At 38.8% G+C, this 22,574-nt stretch overlaps 2 protein-coding genes across 4 annotated transcripts; both read right to left on the minus strand.

The window, feature by feature from the left end:
- Positions 1–2,125: 2,125 nt before the first annotated feature.
- Positions 2,126–5,650, minus strand: RD20 (Caleosin-related family protein). The gene is made up of 6 exons (XM_077394711.1): positions 5,494–5,650; positions 3,439–3,588; positions 3,248–3,333; positions 2,726–2,820; positions 2,484–2,609; positions 2,126–2,418 (listed from the first exon to the last, which is right to left on the minus strand). The coding sequence occupies exons 1-6, from the start codon at positions 5,606–5,608 to the stop codon at positions 2,268–2,270; spliced, it is 723 nt and encodes a 240-aa protein (XP_077250826.1). The 5' UTR covers positions 5,609–5,650; the 3' UTR covers positions 2,126–2,267.
- A 1,896-nt stretch (positions 5,651–7,546) lies between these two features.
- Positions 7,547–22,321, minus strand: LOC143890145 (putative inactive histone-lysine N-methyltransferase SUVR2). Of its 3 annotated transcripts, none has more exons than XM_077394713.1 (11): positions 22,012–22,321; positions 21,606–21,681; positions 17,747–17,995; positions 17,580–17,621; positions 16,945–17,485; positions 14,750–16,023; positions 14,164–14,429; positions 13,642–13,708; positions 13,470–13,520; positions 8,166–8,262; positions 7,547–7,922 (listed from the first exon to the last, which is right to left on the minus strand). In XM_077394713.1, exons 3-11 carry the CDS (start codon positions 17,924–17,926, stop codon positions 7,891–7,893), a joined length of 2,550 nt encoding a protein of 849 aa, XP_077250828.1. In that variant the 5' UTR covers positions 17,927–17,995; positions 21,606–21,681; positions 22,012–22,321; the 3' UTR covers positions 7,547–7,890. The 3 variants fall into 3 exon arrangements, with proteins under 3 accessions (XP_077250828.1, XP_077250829.1, XP_077250827.1); XM_077394714.1 differs by lacking the exon at positions 22,012–22,321 and adding an exon at positions 21,798–21,999 and having other exon boundaries at positions 16,945–17,482; XM_077394712.1 differs by lacking the exon at positions 22,012–22,321 and adding an exon at positions 21,798–21,999.
- Positions 22,322–22,574: the final 253 nt, after the last annotated feature.

Raw genomic sequence — 22,574 nt, forward strand, 5'->3', positions numbered from 1 at the left:
GCGATTCAGCTATGATCCTCGAAGTTATTCTCAAAACTTTGATCATGATTTTTTACATGACCATCTTTCCCCGTGTATGTCTTTGTAATCCCACTAAGCTTCACCTTTAGACATTTGTTGGGTCGTTCACTTGTGTCATTAAGGTAAGCCATTTTGAGGCAAAATGGTACAATTGTATGGGGTGTTTGTATCAGAAAACTTAAGAGCATAGAAGCCTAGAAGGTGATTACAGACTGCGATTTTGCTCATAAGAGATTAAGAGAAGCATTAGTGCTTGGTTTTTGCATGAACCCTTGTTGGAAATTCAAAGTGTAATAGATCTTTGCCAAAGCTTCGTAGGTTTAATAGGAAGGCTGTTGTAGTAACATAAACAGGCTTGGGATGGAGCCCCATGATTCTCTCCACTATGAGGCACTAAATATTCTGTAAAAAAAAGTGGTGTTTGTGAGAAATTAGTTTTGTGGGGATTATATTAGTTATTGCTTTGATTTTCCTTTCGGGTGTGTTTGGTTGCACAAACGCCGGAATTGCTTGGGGGTTTTGCTTGTATTTGGGCACCACATTAGCAAAACCCCTTGTTTGGTTGCTAATATAACATTGACATCCCCGAAGACTCCTAAGGATGTCTCCTGGCTAATAAGGGCAAGTCTGGTTGTGTGCCACCATTGTCCCCTCCCTATGATATCCAAGCCAAAATCCATAAAAAGCTAGAATTTTGCTTAGATTTCGAATGATGCTCTCTCCCTATATATATATATATATATATATATATATATATATATATATATATATATATATATATATATATATATATATATATATATATATATATAGAGAGAGAGAGAGAGAGAGAGAGAGAGAGAGAGTTAAGTGAAACTACACATACGTGTAGCTAACTTAGCTACACCGACGGCTTAAAATACAGTGGGCCCACATTGTTTGGGTGATCGAAACCATTCATTTGATACGCCCTCACATTGATAGGGTGTGCCCAAAAAATCAGCTCCATTGGATGATCCCAACCGTTCAAACTGTGGGGGCAAAAATGGACAGATTTGTGAAGGTTATTACACGTCCATTTTTGCCTCAACAAATCGTAGGGTTGGGATGATCCTATGGAGCTAATTTTTTGGGCACACCCTATCTATGTGAGGGCCCATCAAATGAATGGTTTACAACACAGAAACAATGTGGGGTCCACTGTATTCTAAGGCGTCGGTGTAGCTAAGTTAGCTACGCGTATGTGTAGCTACACTTTTCTCATATATATATATTGGCACTACTTTACTATGTTGACAACCAAACACTACATACTACTATTCTCTGGGGTAAGTTCCAATGCTTGTCTCCTCCCTGTTGACTACTTATTCCAATCAATCAATTCCTTTTATTTCTCTCAGTTTTTCTCAACCAATTGCCTAAAATTATCTCTTGTACATTAGTTGATTCAAACTATTGACAGACTAGGCCAGATGCTAGATATATACAAGAAGAGATGTCCAGTCTCAAATCCAACTAAGAACTTTTTAGGCCTGGAAAGGACTGGAATATCATATCTCTCTGCCCCTTAGTATTTGTGAATCCATGGGCATGACATTCCTACTCTGCTACCCTAGGACAACATGTCTTCGATATAAAAATCACATTACACATTCCATTAATTTACCCAATAGATGCCATGAAATCAATTAATTAGTACAGAATTATTACATAAATACTGGCTTTCAAGGCTTATATATACTACTCACATGATTCCATTGTGCTTCTAATGTCCAAAATTACAAACTAAAGGAACTAAGAAACTACGAAAAGATAACTAATGCATTGTTGTGACGGTCGGGGACCTCCATTCATAGCAGTTATCCATGATAGTTGCATCGGACAGTTACCTCATTTTGAAAGAGATCTGGTAACAAATGTTGTAAACCATCATTTTGAATTTTGAATTTATCATCGAGAGTAACCACCATCATCCCTATCTTCAAGGGAGTAAATAATTTGTTGGGAGATGTCTCATAAATTCGGGTTAAGCCCTATGAATGACATTTCAAACAACACAGGTGCAAACAAGATGAAAAGTGATTGAAGGTGAATATGACTAACTAAAGTTAATAAATGGAAGAGAGATCCAAATCAGCTATTATTATAAGATAACTATTATGAGATAAAAACATAAACCCCCAATACGAGACAAATACAGAACCCATATGGACATAAGACTTCTATTTTCATTATTTATCAAGGAGGGAACAAAGAAGACACCCTTCTTAGCCCATATAGCCAGCGGCAGCTTGTTGCTCAGCACAGAATTCGAACAAGCTCCCATCGAAACAACGCCTAACTGCTTCTTTAGATAGAAATCCCTCTTCATCTCTTGCAAGAATGTATAGAAGTCCCCACTCTGCCTTGCTTGCAATCCTGCAAGACCAAAAATTTAGAAGGGAAACTACATGGACACAAAAAAAAATAACAGTAGAACTCACCACCCAAAAAGGTCAAAGGCAACACTATTTCCTTCAGTCATTTGCCAAATCTCACTAAATGTGAGCTTATCCAGTACTGTAAGTGCGTACTTACTGAACAAGTTCTCAAAGTGCACTGGCATAAATCTGGAATCCATCAAATGAAAAATCAATAAGAGAGATTGTGTCCATCCAAACAAATATATTGCACAAAAACGGAAGTTTTGCTGGAAAGTTTACGTAGCAAGGAAAAAACACCATACCTTCCTTCAGTATCGTAAGTTCCGGAGTCACTTCCATGCTTAGATCTATGTATGTTGTGTACATATATTGGTAAGAGTGGAGAAGGCATCCATCCCTGTAAATCATCACAAGACCCAACTCAAAACATTCGTCTTTGTGAGATTCCACTTTCCATTATCAAATATTACACGAAATGCAGTAGAAACCATGGTGCACTTTGAAACAACCAACTACTAAAAAGCTTAAGCTCTTAGAATTGGTGTTACTTAATCATTTATACTTCAACACTCGCCCTCACATGCAGCACCAATCTCTTTCTGGCCTTCTGGGTTGCCCTTACACTGACACATGTGGCCCCTTTTTTGGATTAGCCATACACATGAATTTTTAATATCAAGGAGTTGTTGGGTTTAGATCCGAAGGACGCCGTGAGGCATACCCTAGGAAACAACCTGTTAGTGCAAAAGCTTAAGTTGCTAGAGCTGGTGTGATTTAGTCACTGATACTTCAACATGCAGGGTAAAGGAAAATTAGAACCTTACAGGTAGAGTAGTGTAACTCAAGGCTCCATTAATAAGAACGGCGATAATTGCAGATGCGAAGAAATTGAACCCAATTGCCCGGAGTCCTAGAACAATGCAAGTGTAGTAAAAGAAAATTGGGTCAAAATTTAGAAAAGACAAATAAAAGGGGGTGGAAGTATCATAATTTCCTGGTGTATAAATATATGTACCTGTATAAGTCTCCCAAGGGTAGACAATTCCATTGTCATCTTGGTCGAAGAAGGCCACATGTTGTTGAAGAACACTCATATGGTAGTGTCTATGACCAACAGTGCCCAGAATGTGATCCGTATCGGGTGCAACTAAAGCTCTAGCCAGGTCTAGAAAAGAAAATGAAATTCTATGTTAGTATGTGCCATCCATCTATCTATAATCTATCTACCTATTCTAAAATTTAATTGGAAAACTGTTTTCATGAAAAAATTTCCTATGTTAGATTTTTTTAACACCTCATGCATCATCACAAGGATGTTACCCGTCATTTTACAACACATGTTTTGATAAGGTGAGGCCAATCAATTTACACATCATTTTACACGATGGATGGGGCCCACCATTTTACACCTCATATTTTGTTATGACCGGGCCCACCATCACTACCCACTCTACTTAGACCCGTGCATATGGTGGGGCCCACCATTTTAAACCAATAAGTGGTCCCACCATTTTACAGCAAGGAGTGGGTCCACCATATCTACTCAAATCCATGCACAGGGTGGGGCCCACTATTTTACACCATGTTTTGATAATTGATATTATAAGGCCCATCATATCTACCCAAACCCATGCATATGGTGGGCCCACTTCTTCATCAAAATCCAGGCATAGGATGTGACTCACCAATATAAGCTACTTTCTGATAGGGCGGGTCCAACCAAAACTACTCAAGCCATCCATGAGTGGGACCCCCCAATTTTCCTAATATTTTGATGGGGTGGGTTCCACAATCTCCATCCAAGCCATGCGTTAGGAGGAGGTCCACCATTTTACACCTCATATTAGGATGCAGTGGGTCCCACTAACTCCACTAAAACCCTTGCATGAGTGGGATCCACCATATTTTGTTGGGGTGGGTCCCCCAATTTCCATCCTAGCCATGCATAGGGTGTGACCCATTATTTCACACCAATGCATGGCCAAGAATGCTAGAGTCTATTAAATTGACAGGGGCAGTAGGCCACGTCAGCTTCACAGTAGAGAGAGTCATTATAGGGGTGCAACTTGGCCGGTTTGGATAGCGTTGAGGGGGCGGAGCCAGGAATATGCTTTAGGGGGCGGAAAATGGTTGTTGTAGCATGTTAGGGTCCACCATTTTGCACTTCCAGATGGGCCCACCATCTCCCCGTAACCCACACTTAAGGTAGAGACAACAATTCTACCCCTCATATTTTATTATAGATCAGAGGGTTAGGATCATCCTATGGAGATGATTTACGCGATGCATCCTATTTTTGTTACGACCTAACAAATGAACAGTTTGGATCATCCTATGAAGTGGGCCCGCAGTACTTTTTGAAGAATACTTCCACGAAACGTATAAAATCTCATAGTACATATCTACCTAAGGTGACATTATCTTAGCCGTTTATTTAGATTTTTAGTGAGAGAGAGAGAGAAATGGCTCGTTGGGACTTGGGAGGGTTAATTCCTATAATTTTAGGGTTACACTTCACAAAAAATTGCAAACCAACCTATTGACTCGGAAAAAATCCCCAATTTCAAGGGGCACCTTTCAGAAAAATCCATAAATAACCTATCGACTAGGAAAAAAATCAGAATTTTAGGGGGGCAACTGCCCCCCCTCGACACCCCTTAGATCCGCCTGGCCAACCCTAACCCGACCCGAGGCTCGGGTTGAGGATGGTCAACCCCAACCCGCCTCTAAATTTCTCAACCCTAGCCCAACCCATCAAACCCGCCTCTAAATTTCTTAACCCTAACCCAACCCATCAAAGCCGAAATCGGGTCGGGTTAGTTCGGGTTCACCTTGGGCCAAACAGAAAAATACAATTACCGAAAGGAAAATCAAGATAAAATTAGAGGACGGAGGTCGGGTTGCCAAGGCCTCAAGCTGAACCCAATCCGTAATTAAATCGGGTTGGGACATTTCCCAACCCGAGCCAAAATCAAGTTGAACCCGTAGGGCTCGGGCTGAGCCCAACCCAAGTTGCACCCAAGAGAGAGAGAGAGAGAGAGGGAGAGAGAGTGAGTGAGAGAGTAGTTACAAGGCTTGGGAAGGAACTTCTCCAAGTCGTCTCGGACCCTACGCTCCATTGTGATAGGCGCTTGAAGTGCCACTGTTGCCATTGCATCTTCCGTGCTCTTCAAAGCTTCTGCCATTTTCTTCTCTCCTCTTTTTCCTTTCTTCCTCTGAAAACTCCCCAAAGAACCCTTAATATATGGGGTGAGATACGTTACAGACAAGGCTTTCTATCTCATCATACGTGGGTTCTCTCCTTCATGCGTGGCGCACATAGTGCGACACCTTTTGGAGATTTTCTCTACACTTTGCATTAGAAGCCATGGAAGAAACAGTCGACATCTCCGTAAATAAGGAAAAGTGTAAGAAAAAATTGAACAAGTTGCATAGATCATGCATGTGGTGGACACGTTCATTTAGAAGGATAGCTGGGATCTGAAAATCTGTCAAGTTTTAGATTTGGTTCATTTGAGAAATGATTTACTTGATGGGTTGTTTTAAAAGTAATTTATTTAACCTGGTGGCATTAGCATGGTCCAAACCATTCATCCACACCATATGCATGGCAATTTGGAGTTCACTCCATCAAGAATTCAGAACGACTTGATCTGAACACTTGAATGTAGACCATTACTATTTCTTTTTCGCAGGACCATTCTCAAAATAATTTCACCATTGATATGAACAATCAACCCATATATGATGCGGTTGTGTCTAACTAGTCTGTTTTAATTGCACAATATCCTGGACTTTCTAGGGGTTTTGGGTGATTTTTAGCAGTCCGGTCCGCAAAATACCCTACCTGGTTGCAAGGTTTAAAATTTCAGTTTCGGTACCGGTTTCAGTTTCGGTACCGGTTTCGGAGATTTCGGTTGAAATCGGGTACAAAAAAAAAAAAAAAATATTTTATTCATTATTAAATTTCTGCAGAAATTTTAGTGAAATATTAAATTAATATTAAAAAAAACAGATTTTTTGTGTCAAATTTCGGAAAAACCGAATTTCAGCCGAAATAAATGACCATTTTGGTTTTGTGTGGTTTCGGTGTCGGTCTCCACCGAAATCCGAAATTTAAAACCATGCCTTGTTGCATGTAAAATTTCAAACTACGGGGAAACCATTTGTGGTCCACAAACTATCACCAACATTCAAGAAAAAAGAACAAAAAATACAGTTTTTCTTTTCTAGTAAAGTCGTGGGATTTATACATTTAACGCTCTTGCACTCTCTTTTCTCTGTACATATTACCAATGACACGCCCTACCTTCTCTACGAGGTTGACAACCAAGCACTACTTACCACTACACTCCAAGGTAACTACGAGGAGACTACTTGGCTTATCTCCTCCCCACTGACTATTTAAGCTCTAATTCCACAACTCCTGTACGAGGTTACTACATGAAACCAAATTTAGGCAACGGCCTGATCGCAACACATGCTGAACTCGTAGAGAAGGTAGGGTGTGTCACTGGAATGCCCAGAGAGTGAAAAGAAAAAGGAATGCCCATAGAGTTTTTCTACAAACTAGACCAAGGGGATCCAATGGCATGTCACCCCTACAATATTCAAAACGCCCAAAGTAGCAAGGTTTGCAAGATGATCAGATGCTTCATTGCCTTCACTAAATGCATGAAAAGCTTTCAATTCTTAAATGCCAACAGCAATAGCAATGCAGCCTTGCACCATGGTATTCACTACAAAATGGAGGCATATCATTTCACATTTTACATATCACATTTAAAACGTCAATAGAATCACCCTTTTATCTAGAACTAGGGATAGAAAAACAGGCAGGAGTAGATTATATTTCTTTTGAGTGGATTTCCCCTGATATTGAGACAAACATCCTCAAACCACCAAGTAGGGCTCGCACTTGCGCTTCCTTTGAATCACATTCTTGACACAACCCAACACAACCGGAGAAAGCCTTCAACAATCCCATGGTAATTAAGAAAAATGCCTCTCATTCTAAAGAATGCCTATAGAGCAATCCCATGGTAATTTTGAAAAATGCCTCCTATTCTGGACAATGCCTTGTACAACAATCACATGGTAATTAAGAAAAACACCCCCGACTATGGTTCGAACCCAAAATTAGCATATAGAGAGCAGATGGGAAATTTATCACATACAAGGAACTTGCAATTTAGTGTTAAGGGAGGAACGAGGTAGGCTATCAATTAGGCACAAATCAGGCCCATTACAAACCCCAAAAAGCATATACAAAAGCAGTGAAAACATGCCTAATATCTACAAGCAAAGATCCCAAATATAATCCCTGTGAATCAAAGCCAAAATGGTGCTCCCTTTCACTGTTGTTTTCTCCAAAAAAAATAAAGGACCATAATTTACCTCAAAAACTAAATAGTTTCTTCTTAATCACCAAACTGCAGTTCTGTTCATGTCATGCATCCTCATCGGTTTATCTCAAAACTAAAGAGCGCTGTTTAGTTCCTGAACAAAGAAATAATAAAAGTTAGCACAATTGAAAGTGGAGAAACATGAAAAGTAACTACAGAAGAACCGTGGAATGACACGGAAATAGCAAATGTATGGATCCATTTAAGAAATGGCAGAATTTCCCTTTAAAATCAGATAATTTGGGGAACATCGATGTCAATGTTAGGAAACATGATAAAGTTTGGCATAAGTGTTTTCCACCACAGTTTACAAGTTTAGAAGGCAAGATATACTAACTGCCTGGATGCTTCATATCTCGGCAGAATTTGCTTCCACAACAACAACGAAATGCCTTGACAGGATGATTGTGATCATTAAAATCGATCCCATAATCCTGCAATTGGATACACATGCATAAGATTGATGCTAAAAATGGTACCAGTAAATTGCTTTAATCAAACCAAATATTCATTTCAACTGAACTGTATGATTAAAAAGGACATCAGAATTATGATACATGTATGGGGTATTTATTTATTTATTTTGAATGGCAAATTGAGGTATTATTTATTACTTGAAAAAACTGTTGTTCAGGTCCCAGAGCAGGTCTTGAGGACCAGTTTTGAAGACACATGAAATAATCACCATAATCATGAAGACACTGCAGTAAATAATTGAATTAGGTTCCGGAACACCAACTGTAACCTCAGGATGAGCACATGTAATTATCATCCCAAGACCAATGCTAAGGCCCTGTTCGATAAGATTATGACAACCGATTGTGAGTGCCAAACCTATTATTGGACTCGATTTTACCATTAAAATCGAGTCCAATAATAGGATTGGCACTCACAATTAGTTGTGATAATCTTAAATGAACAGGGCCTAAAGAATTAGTTGAATAACTTCTAAACTCAACTGAGTCAAATTAGTTTGGCTGGACTCAGAGAACCCGTGTCCAATATCCAATCATTTTATAAAATCATTTAGTCATAAATTAAAAGATAACTTCTAAGTCCAAGTTTTTGGACAATGCGACACACCAGAGGATTACCTAAGAATGAATGAATATCCCCGGCCTAATGATGCGACTGAGGCACCATTTCCTCCTTGCAAGATGGCAATAGAGATAGAGGTGATTTGAAGACCCCTTCAAGCATAGGATTTATAAGATCTACAAATCAGCACACACCTAAAGGCCGGCTGACCCCCACCTAGAGAATTGAAGAGGACCTAACCAATAGGTCCAATACCCTATTATTCTTGCCCATCCTCATCCCAATCACCTCTCACAACTGATACAGATCTTGAGTGGAATAACCCCCCAAAAATCTATTTCCTGATGATGACCCAAGAGCATCGAAGCATTTTACCTCTTTGATCAGACCAGTCCATGCGGACTGCCTGCTGTCGAATGTTCTTCCATAGCACTCTTGCCACTGCAAACAGAGATAGCAGAGATGGCATAGAAAGAATTCATCTTTTCCCTAATATGACGATGACGCCAACTCTTAGGCATCTCCCTAGATGATGACAGTAATACTCAATAAATACTGAGCACCGAGAAGATGTAACACCACATCCTCCTTGCAAAATCACAATGGAGAAAGAGGTGGTTTGAAACATGGTTTTAAATTTCCACCGAAACCAACACGAAACAGCCAAAATGTGTCTGTTTCCATCCACACCAAAACCGACACTAAATGACCAAAATTTATTTTATTTATATAAATTGCATGTGAATGTGGTGCATGTATTATATATAAATATTGATGTGAATTAAATGTGAACCATGCATATCACTAGGTGTTCGATGTTCTTAAACCATTATGGATGGTCGTCTTGCTTATGTGATGGTTTCTAAGTGTGTATTTGAGCAATTCTATGATTTCAGCAGAACCAAGTTTTGATACATGCACTCACCTTGCTTGTCGTACAGTATTTTACTGGCTTGAAAGTGCTTTTTGGGAATCGTAATAACCTTTTCATAGCTCTTTAAATACTAAAAGACAAGCACATGAGCGTATGTATCAAAATATGTTTGTGCTGAAATCATTTCCCCTGAAATTTCATTGTTAAATTTTATCATTTGCATATGTTTCCATATGCTTCCATGATTTTACAGGATTTCCAATGAAATTTCCAACCGAAACCGAAACAGTTCCGTTTCCATGGATTCCGAAATCAAAATTTAAAACCTTGGTTTGAAGACTCCTCCTTCAGGCACGGAAGGCATATAATTCCCAAGTTAAAACCCAAATGTTAAGCAACACCACACCCACCTTGCAAAATGGCAATGGACAAGGAGGTGGTTTGAAGACTCTCCTCTCTCAAGCATAGAACAACTATGTCTCCCAAGTTGAAACTCAAATTTTGAGCAATTCAAGGGAGATATTTGGTGCACTGCCATCCAACACGAACCTTGGACCTTCGGCTGCACATTAGATCTACAAATCTGCATCAACCTAAAGTTTTGTTGACCCCATCCTAGACAATGAAAAAAGGACCTATGTGACACCCTCTAGTCCTTCCTTGTTTTTTTTAAACTAAATTTTATTAGATAGCACTATGGCCAGTTTACTTCTATGGGGACAAGTTGTCCCACCAACGCAATAAAAAACACCCACCCCTGCATATACGTCTACTATATGTGTCCCCATTCCAAGCATCCGATCTCAGACAACAGCCATAGGTGGCAAAACCGAACTATAGATTTCAAAACAGAACCACAGAACAGTAAATGCAGGCACCAAAGTAACCAACAAAACTCGCCGTTCGCTCTCAAAAATGCATCAAGTTGGAAGCTGCATAAGTATGACCCAGTTAAGGATGATCTCTCAGCAGCAGAAACACAACTAGCCATTCGCCATCCGATCTTTAGTTCCAACATTTAGATCAATTCCTGATTTGTAATCACAGTCTTCCCTTCCACTTACTGTGACTTCTACTCCCACCATATCCACCCCCGTCTTTTGCCAATTTGTCTGGGCTTTCCAATCTCCTCATAAGTTGAATTTGAGGATCAATAATCCTAATGAGATGCCGAATTTCAGCAGTGACAGTGGCTAGCTTCCAACGGTCTTTCGCCTAGTTGGTTGCCCAAGATAGTCAGGGGTTGAGTCACCTTCAATTACTAGGGGCCAAGATGAGCGCTCACGTACCAATTGAGGCCCCATAATAGGGCTTTCACTTCGGCCTCATTTGAGTCACATAATCACACAATTGCCAAATAAGACATTAACATCTTACAATTTGAGCCACGAATTATTCCTCCAATGCCTGCCGGTTTTCCTTTTGAGCTCTTGTCAAAATTAAATTTCAGCCACAGAGTTGGTGGCGGCTGGCATTTTGGGGCAATGATTCTCCTTGCTCCATTCTCATCCACAATCATCTGTGATGCAGGACAATGGAGGAGGATATCATTTTGCACCCACATCATCAGTCTTAAGAGTTCCTCTTTTATAGCCCAAGTTTGGTCCTACAGGTTAGTGGAATCTTTAAGTTCTAAATTTTGAAAAAAAGTAGCCACTTATTCGGTAACCGGAACCCCACTTCAACTCGCCAAGGAGAACCCTACTTATTGTAGGAGTCAAATATAGAGAAACAGAAATGTATTCGCTATGTAGCAGATCATCGAACTTCACAGTCTACTTGGCCAGCTTGCCTCTCCTTGGTGAGCTTGCCTCCTCCCCGGAGAATCCAAAATTCAATCAAGTCGAAAAAAAAAAAAGAAAAAAAAGAAGAAGGAATGCCATCTCCCCAATGGAAGCCCTCAGGTGCACCGATGTTCGTGGGCTTTGAAGAAAGGTTCACTCCTCAAAAAAAATGGAAGATTACTCTCTTGTGATCCTTCCTTTATGAGGCCTATCCGATCAACCGTTCGATGCTATCAATTCATTTCACCAGCCATTTTCTGCGAAGAGAGGGGACAGAGCAGGATCTAATTCCTAATTCCCAGAAGGAAAATCGTTATTGATATGTTGCCACACATGCAATCGGAAAGGTGTGATTAGTTCTTTTTTTTAAATAAAAGGAAATTTGTGTCCTCAGCTCGAGGAAAATCTCTCAAACACACATAAAGATCACCCGAGAGACCTCCGCAATCAGGCAAAAAGAGTCAAAAGACAAAAACAGGTAGACCTCATTACGTAAATTCGCTAGCCGAAAGGAATACAGACCTCTTAAGTGCATCTCTTTTCCTGGTTGCAGCCATCTGGGTCTTTGAGATTGTGGTTGTTTTTTAGATTGAGTTTAAAGAAACTTTAAGCATCCGACTATTTTTTAAAACTTATTAATTTTGTGCCAAGGATTATTCTCATCCTATCATGAAACTTGAATTTTTGGATTTTAATAGCTGCTGCAGTTGTTTTTGAGTCATTTGGAATGCATATGCTATAAATGCATTTATTTTATGGCCTATTCTCATCCTGTCAGGGCAATTGAATTTATAGATTTTAGTTTGCTATTGTAGTTGTTTTTGAGCCATTTAGAACATATAATTTTTGTGATTTTAACGATTGGGTTTTCGTCTGTGCTAATCGATATCTACTAATCTATATCTATGCTGAAATGTATGTATCCATGAGATTTAAACTTCAGTAGTATTTCACATATTCCCATGCTTACTTGAAAATTCAGCAACAACACGCACACCAGTTGCGAGACAAAAAGGCTAGATAAACTGGCTATTTGACAAAACTGTTTTATCTTTACTAAGTTCTCTATCCAAGTGAGCATGTTTTACAGTAAAGATCAATTGCAAGAATTACTGAAGGATTTCCAGTCATCGTGAGATACAAAAGAAATGGATGCATGCATTCATTCATGGTATGCCAAAGACATGGATTCTTACATTTATATTGTTAAAGTCTTTTATTTTAACAAGTCAAACATAATTACACAGATATTTGACCTCTCTTTGTAGTCTAATAAAGCATAAAATACACCTTGCTTTATAGTCCAGTTGCGTACATGATATTGGTCCTGACCTTAAGACTTATAGGAAAGAAGAGGATGTAGATAAACCTAAATTGCCATTATTTCTTACTATCAACCTTAAAAAGATATATGTTTGTTTCCATGAGACTGACTTTTAGACTGTTTAGATTTATATCTTCGTATACAATGGGATGACCAGAATCTAGGCTCAGCATCTCCATGAATAAGCACATTTACAGCAAGACAAGCAGCAACATTCAAGATTTTTGGAAACCAGAAATAGATGCATGTACTATTAGGCGGAAATGTGGAAATTGGATGATGTCCCAGAATATGTCGAAATAACATTCACCTTGCTTTGTCTATTTACTTTTCTTTGACACAACCAATTTGTTGCGTGAAGATCATCCACTCCTAAATGGATACAATCTTAAAATTATGCAAAATTAGCTGTGGATATGAAAATCCCAAGAACACCTGATTTTTCGATCGCATGTGCATCTGAACCGCACATGCATTTCTACTAGTACATAAAAAGGTGTAAATGGGTCAATGTTAAACACACGAATGGGTGAAAATAGTAGATGAAAATGAACCTCACATAAAATGACTGGAATTTTAAAATACAATACAGTTACAGAACACATGCGTCGGGCTACTTACCCAAGTAAGCTCCTCCAATGCTTCTACCTTCTTGGTTGTGAAGAATGCAAGCTGCATAAGAGAACATTTGGACATTATGTGATATTCATTCCATCGGGCATCAGATTCAGTAGCATTGCTACGAAGGTCAATAAAGAAAATGTGTGCAAATGGAGCAAGTCAGATTGCATACATGATAATAGTGATGATCCGGGGTCTCCACTTCAACTGGGATCTCAACCAAGTTGGCGTCAGAGCACCTAGCGCAGTCATAGGATTAGGAGCAGGACACAATGCTTTTCTTTTAATTTCTAACCATGCGAAAAAATGCTTACTTCTAGAAAAACTGAAAATGAAAAGGAAAGGCCACATGTAGAAAGCTTTCAGCTACACATGGGGTTCAAGCTTCACTAGACATAATGCTATTCTGTTATGAGGAAATAATGAAATATGCCAACTGCATTGTACATTTCATCAGGGTAATAAAAGACAGCAACATAGTTATGTCACCCAGTTGTTGATTCTATTTCGCTTGCCAATTCTTTTTGGTCAGTGGAACAGAATGTTTCGTTGTTTAAGCTGTTTCGACCAAAATATAAAACCATGGCCTCACCAGACGGGTAAGGTATGTATGTTTTGGTCAGTGGAATACATGGCCTCACCAGACGGGTAAGGTAAACATGATGAAATGACAATATAAAATACCACAACTTACCTATGATTAATAAACCTTGCCACATTTCCATAAAATGTTGCGTCTAAACAAAGGGCCTCTTCATCCTTCAAGACTCCTTCAGAACCCCAATCAGCATCTAGTAGCACTGGATATGTATGTTTCTCATTACCTGTACTTTGTATATTTCGATCATACAGCTCCATGTTGGTCAATACTTCCCCAACATATTCACATACAAAAGCACCTCTAGGCAATTCCTCGAGTGTTCGGACACCCCACCCCTTTCCTTCCTGTGTGAAAAACACCTGAAATATGCAAGATAGTGAGAGGCTGCAAATCATTTACATAAGGCCTAACCTAACCAAAGAACATAAAAAGCTTGGCTCTGAACTACATTCTGATAAATGAAATGTACATCCTATAAGTTTTTTTTTTTTTTTTCTTTTTTTTTTCTTTTTTGAATGGTAATCCTACAAGTTAACAATGAGAAACACTTGGAAAATCTTCAAAAGGATACATTTAGGAGCTCTAAAATCTAAAAGTTTTTAGCTTCAGAATAATATGATGCACTTCAATATCAACTAGTACGTGAAATTTTAATGCACACATTCGGGTGATAACTAACCTGCAGATTGCATGTTATGCCTCGCTGGACCACTCGATTTCCGCATTGTTTATTGCAGCCACACTTGCTCCAGCACTCTTTGATAAATTTCCTTACTAAATGGCCCTTGCAAGAATCAGGTACAACCTCATTTTTAGATCTTTCAAGGGGGCAATCTTTACAATAAAAGAGACGGTCCTTTTTTTGCGGATCACAATTCATAGAAATACAATCATTCAAAAACTCTTCCTTAACCAGGCCATCTAATGTATATGCATACTCGCCCCCAGTTTCGCGAGCACACGCACAAGGTATTGACAATGATAAACAATCACCAAAACAGTCTGCACAACAATCTTCATCCCCAATCCGTGCAAGTGAAAAATTAACATACGCGTTTTGGTAAACTATGTTTTGTGGTATGTAGTAAAAAGACGGGGGATATTGCACACTACTGGATTCATTTACCAAGGAAATTCTCACTCTTTCTTCACCTTTAGATATGTCATTGACATCATGGAGTGGCTTTACATCATCAAGGAAGAACTGGCATTGCTGACCGGCCACTAAACTACGTGAATTAAGCTTTTGAAATTCTGAATCTTCTCGTTCTTTTTGCTTCTTTTTCCTTTCATTCTTTAAATTCTCTGAAGTTTCCCCTTTAGAATGCATACTGCGGTGAAGACCATTTAGAGCTAGAAGCTTTGGAACCACCTCGGAAGAGGTGTGAGAGTCAGGAGAACCATTTGAAGAACTTCCTGGAAAGTTGAATTTTCCATGTAGCTGGTCGCTTTTTGCACCCCAAACATCTTCAATATTAGATTTTTTCAAGAAATCAAGGGTCGGAGTTATATTTACATATCTTCTCTGTCTATCATCACTAGAATCAGTGCCCAGTTCCACAGCACACTGGCATACATCTTCCATCAGCTTCATTAACGAAAAACTGGGTTCCAAAATTTTGTATGATCTGAGGCATTTATCCTCAACCAGTTTCAGAACAGCGTCTAGGCTTGGCATATGAAAATCTGACCGACCAAGTGCCGAGTTACAGGTCAGAGAAAGTTTAACCTCACCAGTGGTTGAGGATGCAATCTCAATATTTGAATGAGCTGCCTCTGGAACAGTTACGATCTCAAGCCGTGTTCCACTATTGAATTCCTTGTCTATAACACCATCACCTGTCCCATCCCCCTTATCCACGTTTTCTGATGCCAAGGATTGCGGGGCATCTGCTTGTCCAGTAGAATCATTTCCAGCAGCAACGCTTTCTTCACATACAGGATCAGGATGAGCTAAACAACAGAAAAGTAGCTAGTTAGAAGTTCGAACTGCATAACTGATATTATTTACTCAATCAAATAGAAAGAACAATAGACCAATTCATTTATTACGGGCCTTAGATGAAGAGGATGTTTTGAAATTCTTAGTGTCCAGTGAAATGAGATAAGAAAGGCTTCCGTCTCCTAAATATACGTATGGATAGGGCTTTGCTGGGAAATTTCGCAGAAAGTCATTTATTTCATGGCTCACTTTTGCAGGAGAGAACAGCCACATCAGATGAATTAAACGGATAAGACAAAATCTGCTAAAAAGTGAACCTATGTGGCTGTTCTCTCCTGCAAAAGTGAGACACAAAATGGCTTTTCGCGAAATTGTTTAGTAAATCTTATATGTGTGTATACATACACACACACACAGATATATATATATATATATATAGGAGTTAAGTGAAGCTACACATACGTGTAGCTAACTTAGCTACACCGATGGCTTAAAATACAGTGGGCCCACATTATTTGGGTGATCCAAACCATTCATTTGATAGGCCCTCACATTGATAGGGTGTGCCCAAAAAATCAGCTCCATAGGATCATCTCAACCCTTCAAACTGTGAAGGCAAAAATTGATAGATTTGTGAAGGTTTTTACACGTCCAACTTTGCCTCCACAAATCGTAGGGTTGGGATGATTCTATGGAGCTGATTTTTTGGGCACACCCTATCTATGTGAGGGCCCATCAAATGAATGGTTTGCATCACCCAAACAATGTGGGGCCCACTGTATTTTAAGCCGTTGGTGTAGCTAAGTTAGCTACACGTATGTGTAGCTACACTTCTCTCTCTCTCTCTCTCTCTCTCTCTCTCTCTCTCTCTATATATATATATATATATATATATATATATATATATATATATATATATATTATACGCATACCTTCATCTCTATGGGGACTCATGACAGGAGGATGGATTACAGCAATTGGTATCTCAAACTCTGGAAAGTCACCAGTGAATGGCTCGCTTTTGGGCTTAATTAAAGCATTATAATGACCACGAGTAGGCACATTTTGTTTTGGTAAAAGATCAATCCCGGGTTCAATTTTTGGCTCCTTAAAGCAGCTTGTGTTGGAAATTCTTTCAGACACCACTCTTTTCTCCCTAGCAGCAACTTGGGGTGAAAGTGCCTCGGTTACTTTCTCTTTAAGATATGCCTGAGGTGAAACAGGATTAGTTCTTTTCTCTTGAACATATATCTGAGGCGAAACCAGCTCTGCTTGTTCATGTCTCGGACAGATTTGAGGTGAAACAGCCTCGTCATATTTTGGCCTTTTCGATGACATTTCGCCAAACGCCGTGGTAGAAGTACGCAAAGAACCAGAAGACTGGCCATCTTCTTGTCTTAACCGCGATCTTGTCCTTGGAGGTTCAGGTTCATTGTACATCGAAGTCTCTTTCTTCTTATCTTCCACTATCTGCTACAAGAGAACCAAGGGGAGACTTCTTTAGCAAATAATTAAAAGGAATAAATAGAAGCCAAACCACATCAACTACAAAGAATGGATTCCATACATCGATTTTCTTTGATTCCTTTTTCCTAGCTTCCTCTTCCCGCTAAAGGCGATGGATAAGAATACAGAAATATCACGAGTAAGAAAGAAAATAACAGCTAACACGGCTCAAAAGATCAAGAATTTACTCTTGGATAATGAATATTGAACAAATTAAAAAGAATGTACCTTTGAGTCCTCGGAGTCAAATATTGCGTCCGCGAGGAGTCTATAATTTTCTGCTTCAATTATTTCCCAATTTTTGTCAAACACTTGTAAAAGGTTCTTTAACACGGGCTTCACTATCTGTGGGGGGATTTCTATGGCCTTCATTGCTTCAAAGGCCAAGGAAGCTCTTGAACGTGACATTGTTGAATCCAAAAGTTACAGAAATCCTCTCCAAAAGCGCGCCTCTCAGCACCTCTATGCTTCCTTCTCCTGGTAAAGGTCACAGACACCAAGCCAGTAACTACACTTTCCTAGACCAGTAAGAGAACAAGAAGATTATTTCTCATATTCTGACATGTTTTTCTCTTTTCTTGAATGGTAAATATTCTCTAAGCATATGCTTACATGTATAACTTTCATTAATAACATGATGAGTAGATATCCCACACACACAAAACATGATTTTGACCCTAAGGAGCTATGCAAAAGTAAAATTAAGCACTTCTAAGCAAGGTTTTAAATTTCGGTTGCGGTACCTATTTCAGACCCCGCCGAAATCCAAAATTTCGTGCTGAAATTTGGTAAAAATTATAAAAAAATATTTAATTCATTTCGAAATTTCAGACGGAAATTCCGAAATTTGGTAAAAAGTCCGAAATTCCGGATTTCGCCAAATTTCGGTTTCGGTCTCCACCGAAATCCGAAATTTAAAACCATGATTCTAAGTATGATAGAAGTTGCACCTCAACAAAAAATGCATCTAAAATACTCAAGTTCAGAAAAAATAAAACGACCATACATGACACCTCAAGTAATTAAAAGTAAACAATCGACCTTGAAAGAAACAAGATCATCAATCCAAATAAAAACAAAGAAAGATAACTGAAGAGGAGTATAGCGAAGAAAAAAACCCAACAAAAGAAGACTTCATCTAACACATCAATTTCAAGTTAGATCAAAACGGGCCAAGTAGAATGAAAATTTACAGGGTATAGGCTCTGTTACATCAAGGGTACGTTACCGAGGTACATCAAGGGTGTGGTATTTAGACATTATTTTTAAGGGTCAGGTAATACAGGTCAAATTATTATGCAGGAAATATGAGAAGAGCGGTTCAGGTCACCAGCGACGTGAAAACTGATGAACATTGGTAGAAACAAAAGTTACAAAACAGCCAATGAACGTGCAATTTCAACAAAAATGCTCAACACTCGCTTGGAAGTTCACATGAACATTATAATTTACAATTACAATTCCACTGGGACAGCTGCCAACAGCCATAGAACCTATAAAAACATAAATGCAACCATAAGCAACACAATCATTGACCAAAAATAGTAAATATTCTATGAACATTATATTTTATGTAAAAGCAATTACAATTCCACTGGGACAGCTGCCAACAGCCATAGAACCTATAAAACATAAATACAACCATAAGCAACACAATCATTGACCAATAAGAGTAAATATTTTGAGTTAATATAATCAATAAATGTTGAGTTAAGATAATCAATACATGACATTCTAAAAAAAAGGACAATCAATACATGAAATTTCCAGGCAAAAAAATTCACTTATCTGATACTAATTAAATAATCCATAAAAAAATAGACAACTTGGTAAAAATAAAAGATTCAATAAAAACCTCAAAACATACATTTCCAACTTACATTCCCCAAATCTCAAATATAATCAAACTGAAAGCAAGAATCTCCACGCCATGAAGCGATAGATACTGATGATTTCCCTTGACATACTGTAATGAGAACAGAACTTGTCTACATAACACCTTGGAGGAACTTCCTCCGTAATGACGATGTGGCCAAGTAAAGGACTGCCACATGGCGATTCACTCAACTATATTGCTAATCCATTAAAGCTGATTTAAATCCAGCAATGATACAATGTTCCCACGGTAAGGTTGCTCCATTGTGACATGGTGGTCATGTGTTCGAGTCACGGAAACAGCCTCTCTGCAGAGGGGTAAGGCTGAATACATCTAGCCCTCCCCAGACCCCGCAATGGCGGGAGCCTCGTGCACTGGGCCGCCCTTCTTTTTTTTAATGATGCAATGTTCCCATCTTCGCTGCACAGGTGGGTCCACCTATGAGCAATCAATTTGGACCGTTCACTTAGATTTCCAAAGGCCCCAAAAATATTTCAATAGGGTAATCTAATTTTCCGATCCAAGGGTTGAAGATGGTTAGGATTGTCCCGATCAATTGATTTCCAATTCACATGAGATCTAGTTGTTAGGGTTGAAGATGTATTCACTTCAATATACTATAATGAGGGACATAGCTAATTTGATTATTCACCATCCAGCAGTGATGGATTTATCTTACCCGTTGATCAGAAAAGACTTTTTTAATAGTTTCTAGAAAATTACTTGACCATTGATTTTTTAAGCAAAGAGAAAATTATGTAACTTTTAATTGGAGGCCCTATTAGGGAAATCGAATCATGAGCTTTTATTTCTACAATCTAAGGTTCTTACGTGTGGATTTAAATCAGCTTCAATGAATTAGCAATATAGTTGAGTGAATAGCCATATGACATCTTTTACTCGGCCATGTCGTGATTATGGAGGAAGTTCCTCCAAGCCGTTAAGGGGCCAAGTTTTGTCTCTGTAATGAAGTGTAGAATCTTCAAAAGCCACTGAAGAAAGAAAATATCCCGAAATGAAAATTATAATGCTTCGTTTGGTTGCACAAAAGCTCGGCAGCTGTCGGAATTTGGTATGGATTTGGCATGCCATTCCATGTTTGGTTGCCAAAATAGCATTGGACTCCCTTGGATGTGTCCCATGTAATAATTACTTGTGTGATGATGTGGATTTCTTGTCCCCTCTAAAAGAAAATCCTTTAGAAACTAAAGAATTTTGTTTCCCTCTATCCCTATATTGGTAATGACACCGGTATTTATTCTCTTACTTTCCGATGATATGCCGTGCAACCAAACACTGCTTCACTATTTTCTGAGGTAATTCTAGACAAATCAAAATGCTTGTCTCCTCCCTTTTGACTTCTTTTGACTTCCTATTCCACTACTTTCCGAGCCATCCCGAGCAACCAAACGGAGCATAAGGGGCCGTTTGGATACGCGGAATTTAGAATCTTGGATTTCCTCCAAATCGTAGTTGAAAGATGAGAGAGAAGGAGACTAACCCTCGTTTGTTTTCTCGCCCTTCTTTCCATCGGCAAGAGAGCAGGAGATCATCCCATCCTTCCGGGTTTTAGAAATCTCAGGAAGTGGGAGAGATTTCTAAAGCCTGGACTTTTTACTTAAAATTCAAGATTCTAAAAAGAAATAACGCAGTCGGCCTCCTCTCGTCTCCCAACTACAATTTTGAGGAAATCCAAGATTCTAAAATCTGCCTATCCAAACGGCCCCTAAGTCTCATTGAAATACTTTATGAGTTCAAAAAAATTTCATGGGGAAAAAGGGAATTCATACATTCTACAGAGAAAACATCAAAAGAAAAGGGATTTGCTAGCGATAGAACGCTTAAGCCTAGGGATATAAAGCTTAAGTCTAGGGAAACAAGCAAAATCAACAATAAAGCAAAGAAAGCACTGCAATCACAACAAATAACGAGCAAACATTGAGAAAAAAAAAAGCCGAATTAATGTACGGTAGAACATAGACATAGTCACTTACAATATCTGAACAAAAAATTACAGGGAAACGCATTATCACATATTCGGCAAAGCAAAAAAGAAGAAAAAAGTACAAACTTTGACAGATACGGAATTTCCAAAAGAAATGAAGGCACATTCAACATCATGCAAGACAAACTAAATCTAGAACATTAAAAACTTAAAGAAGATACTTTTCATTAAAAAAAACAAACTTACGAAGAAATCTAACTACTTACCAGATCAAACCACAAGATCACTGAAAATAATGTTCTAACCTCGAAGAGGAAGAGATTTATTTCCACCAAAAAACACCTAAAAAACGCAATTAAAGAGAGATTTAGCAAGCATTTAGTTCATTCGACCGATTTCACGCCATTAAGAACACAAACACCAAAAAAAAAAACTAGGTTTTTCGAAGTAGATTCAACCTGAAAACCTTAAAATGAACTGAAAATCGGCTCAGATGCTGGAGAGGAATCAGTCATTGCAGGCTTTTGGAATGGGATTTACGAACTATTTAGGGTTTGGAAAATTAGGGCTAAAAAAGGAAAACTACCGAGAAAATGCCTTTTTAGAGCTCTTTTCCCAAACTGAACTTGAGGCTAGTCAGGATTCAGGAAGAGCAAATGAAATGAAACGTACTGTTCTTTGATTGGGCCCTTCGTTGTAGACTATGACACGTTACACGTGCCGAAGCCAAAGATCGGGATATGAGTCATATAACACGGGGCTCCACTAACATGCGCCGCCGTTCTCTCGCACACAGCGGTACTGTTATCATGACTGCGGTCCTTCAAGAGATGACCGTTTGCTGTCAGGTTGTCTCCCCCACACGTTCGTGATATCAGCACAACTATATTTCGTTAAACGAATTATGTGTTGTCTTTTGTTGTCCGACCATCAAAATAACAAGGGCGGAGAAAGAGAACCCCTCCTGGCCTCCACCAAGGGCGGAGTTTCTCTCTCTCTCTGCCTTTTTTTTAACGGTCGGGCATCATATAATTTCTCTTGTTAAAGATGCTCATGTATATTGTCTTTTAGGGGCTGTTTGGATACGCGGATTTTAGAATGCAGATTTTAGTTTGAAAATAGTGTAAGAGAGGGTTAATGATCAAGATGTTGTATGATGTGCTGATAGTGTTTCTTGGATTTTAATTAAGCAATTCCGGGTTTAGAAATCTCTCCCGCATCCTAAGATTTCTAAA

This window comes from Tasmannia lanceolata, unplaced genomic scaffold, assembly GCF_043159265.1.
Source record: "Tasmannia lanceolata isolate RefF3 unplaced genomic scaffold, GAP_Taslan_0.1 ptg000013l, whole genome shotgun sequence".
In the NCBI taxonomy this organism is placed as follows: Eukaryota; Viridiplantae; Streptophyta; class Magnoliopsida; order Canellales; family Winteraceae; genus Tasmannia; species Tasmannia lanceolata.

What these genes read in the sequence shown, in the direction of transcription:
- LOC143890145 (XM_077394713.1), bottom strand. Translation starts at nt 17,926, where the DNA reads ATGTCACGTTCAAGAGCTTCCTTGGCCTTTGAAGCAATGAAGGCCATA. An exon ending in AGGAATCAAAGAAAATCGAT is followed by an intron (nt 17,486 to 17,579) that starts GTATGGAATCCA and finishes GTTCTCTTGTAG; the next exon opens with CAGATAGTGGAAGATAAGAA. An exon ending in AGATATGAAGCATCCAGGCA is followed by an intron (nt 7,923 to 8,165) that starts GTTAGTATATCT and finishes TTCTTTGTTCAG; the next exon opens with GAACTAAACAGCGCTCTTTA.
- RD20 (XM_077394711.1), bottom strand. Translation starts at nt 5,608, where the DNA reads ATGGCAGAAGCTTTGAAGAGCACGGAAGATGCAATGGCAACAGTGGCA. An exon ending in ACTTACGATACTGAAGGAAG is followed by an intron (nt 2,610 to 2,725) that starts GTATGGTGTTTT and finishes GATGGATTCCAG; the next exon opens with ATTTATGCCAGTGCACTTTG. An exon ending in GCCTTTGACCTTTTTGGGTG is followed by an intron (nt 2,419 to 2,483) that starts GTGAGTTCTACT and finishes TTGGTCTTGCAG; the next exon opens with GATTGCAAGCAAGGCAGAGT.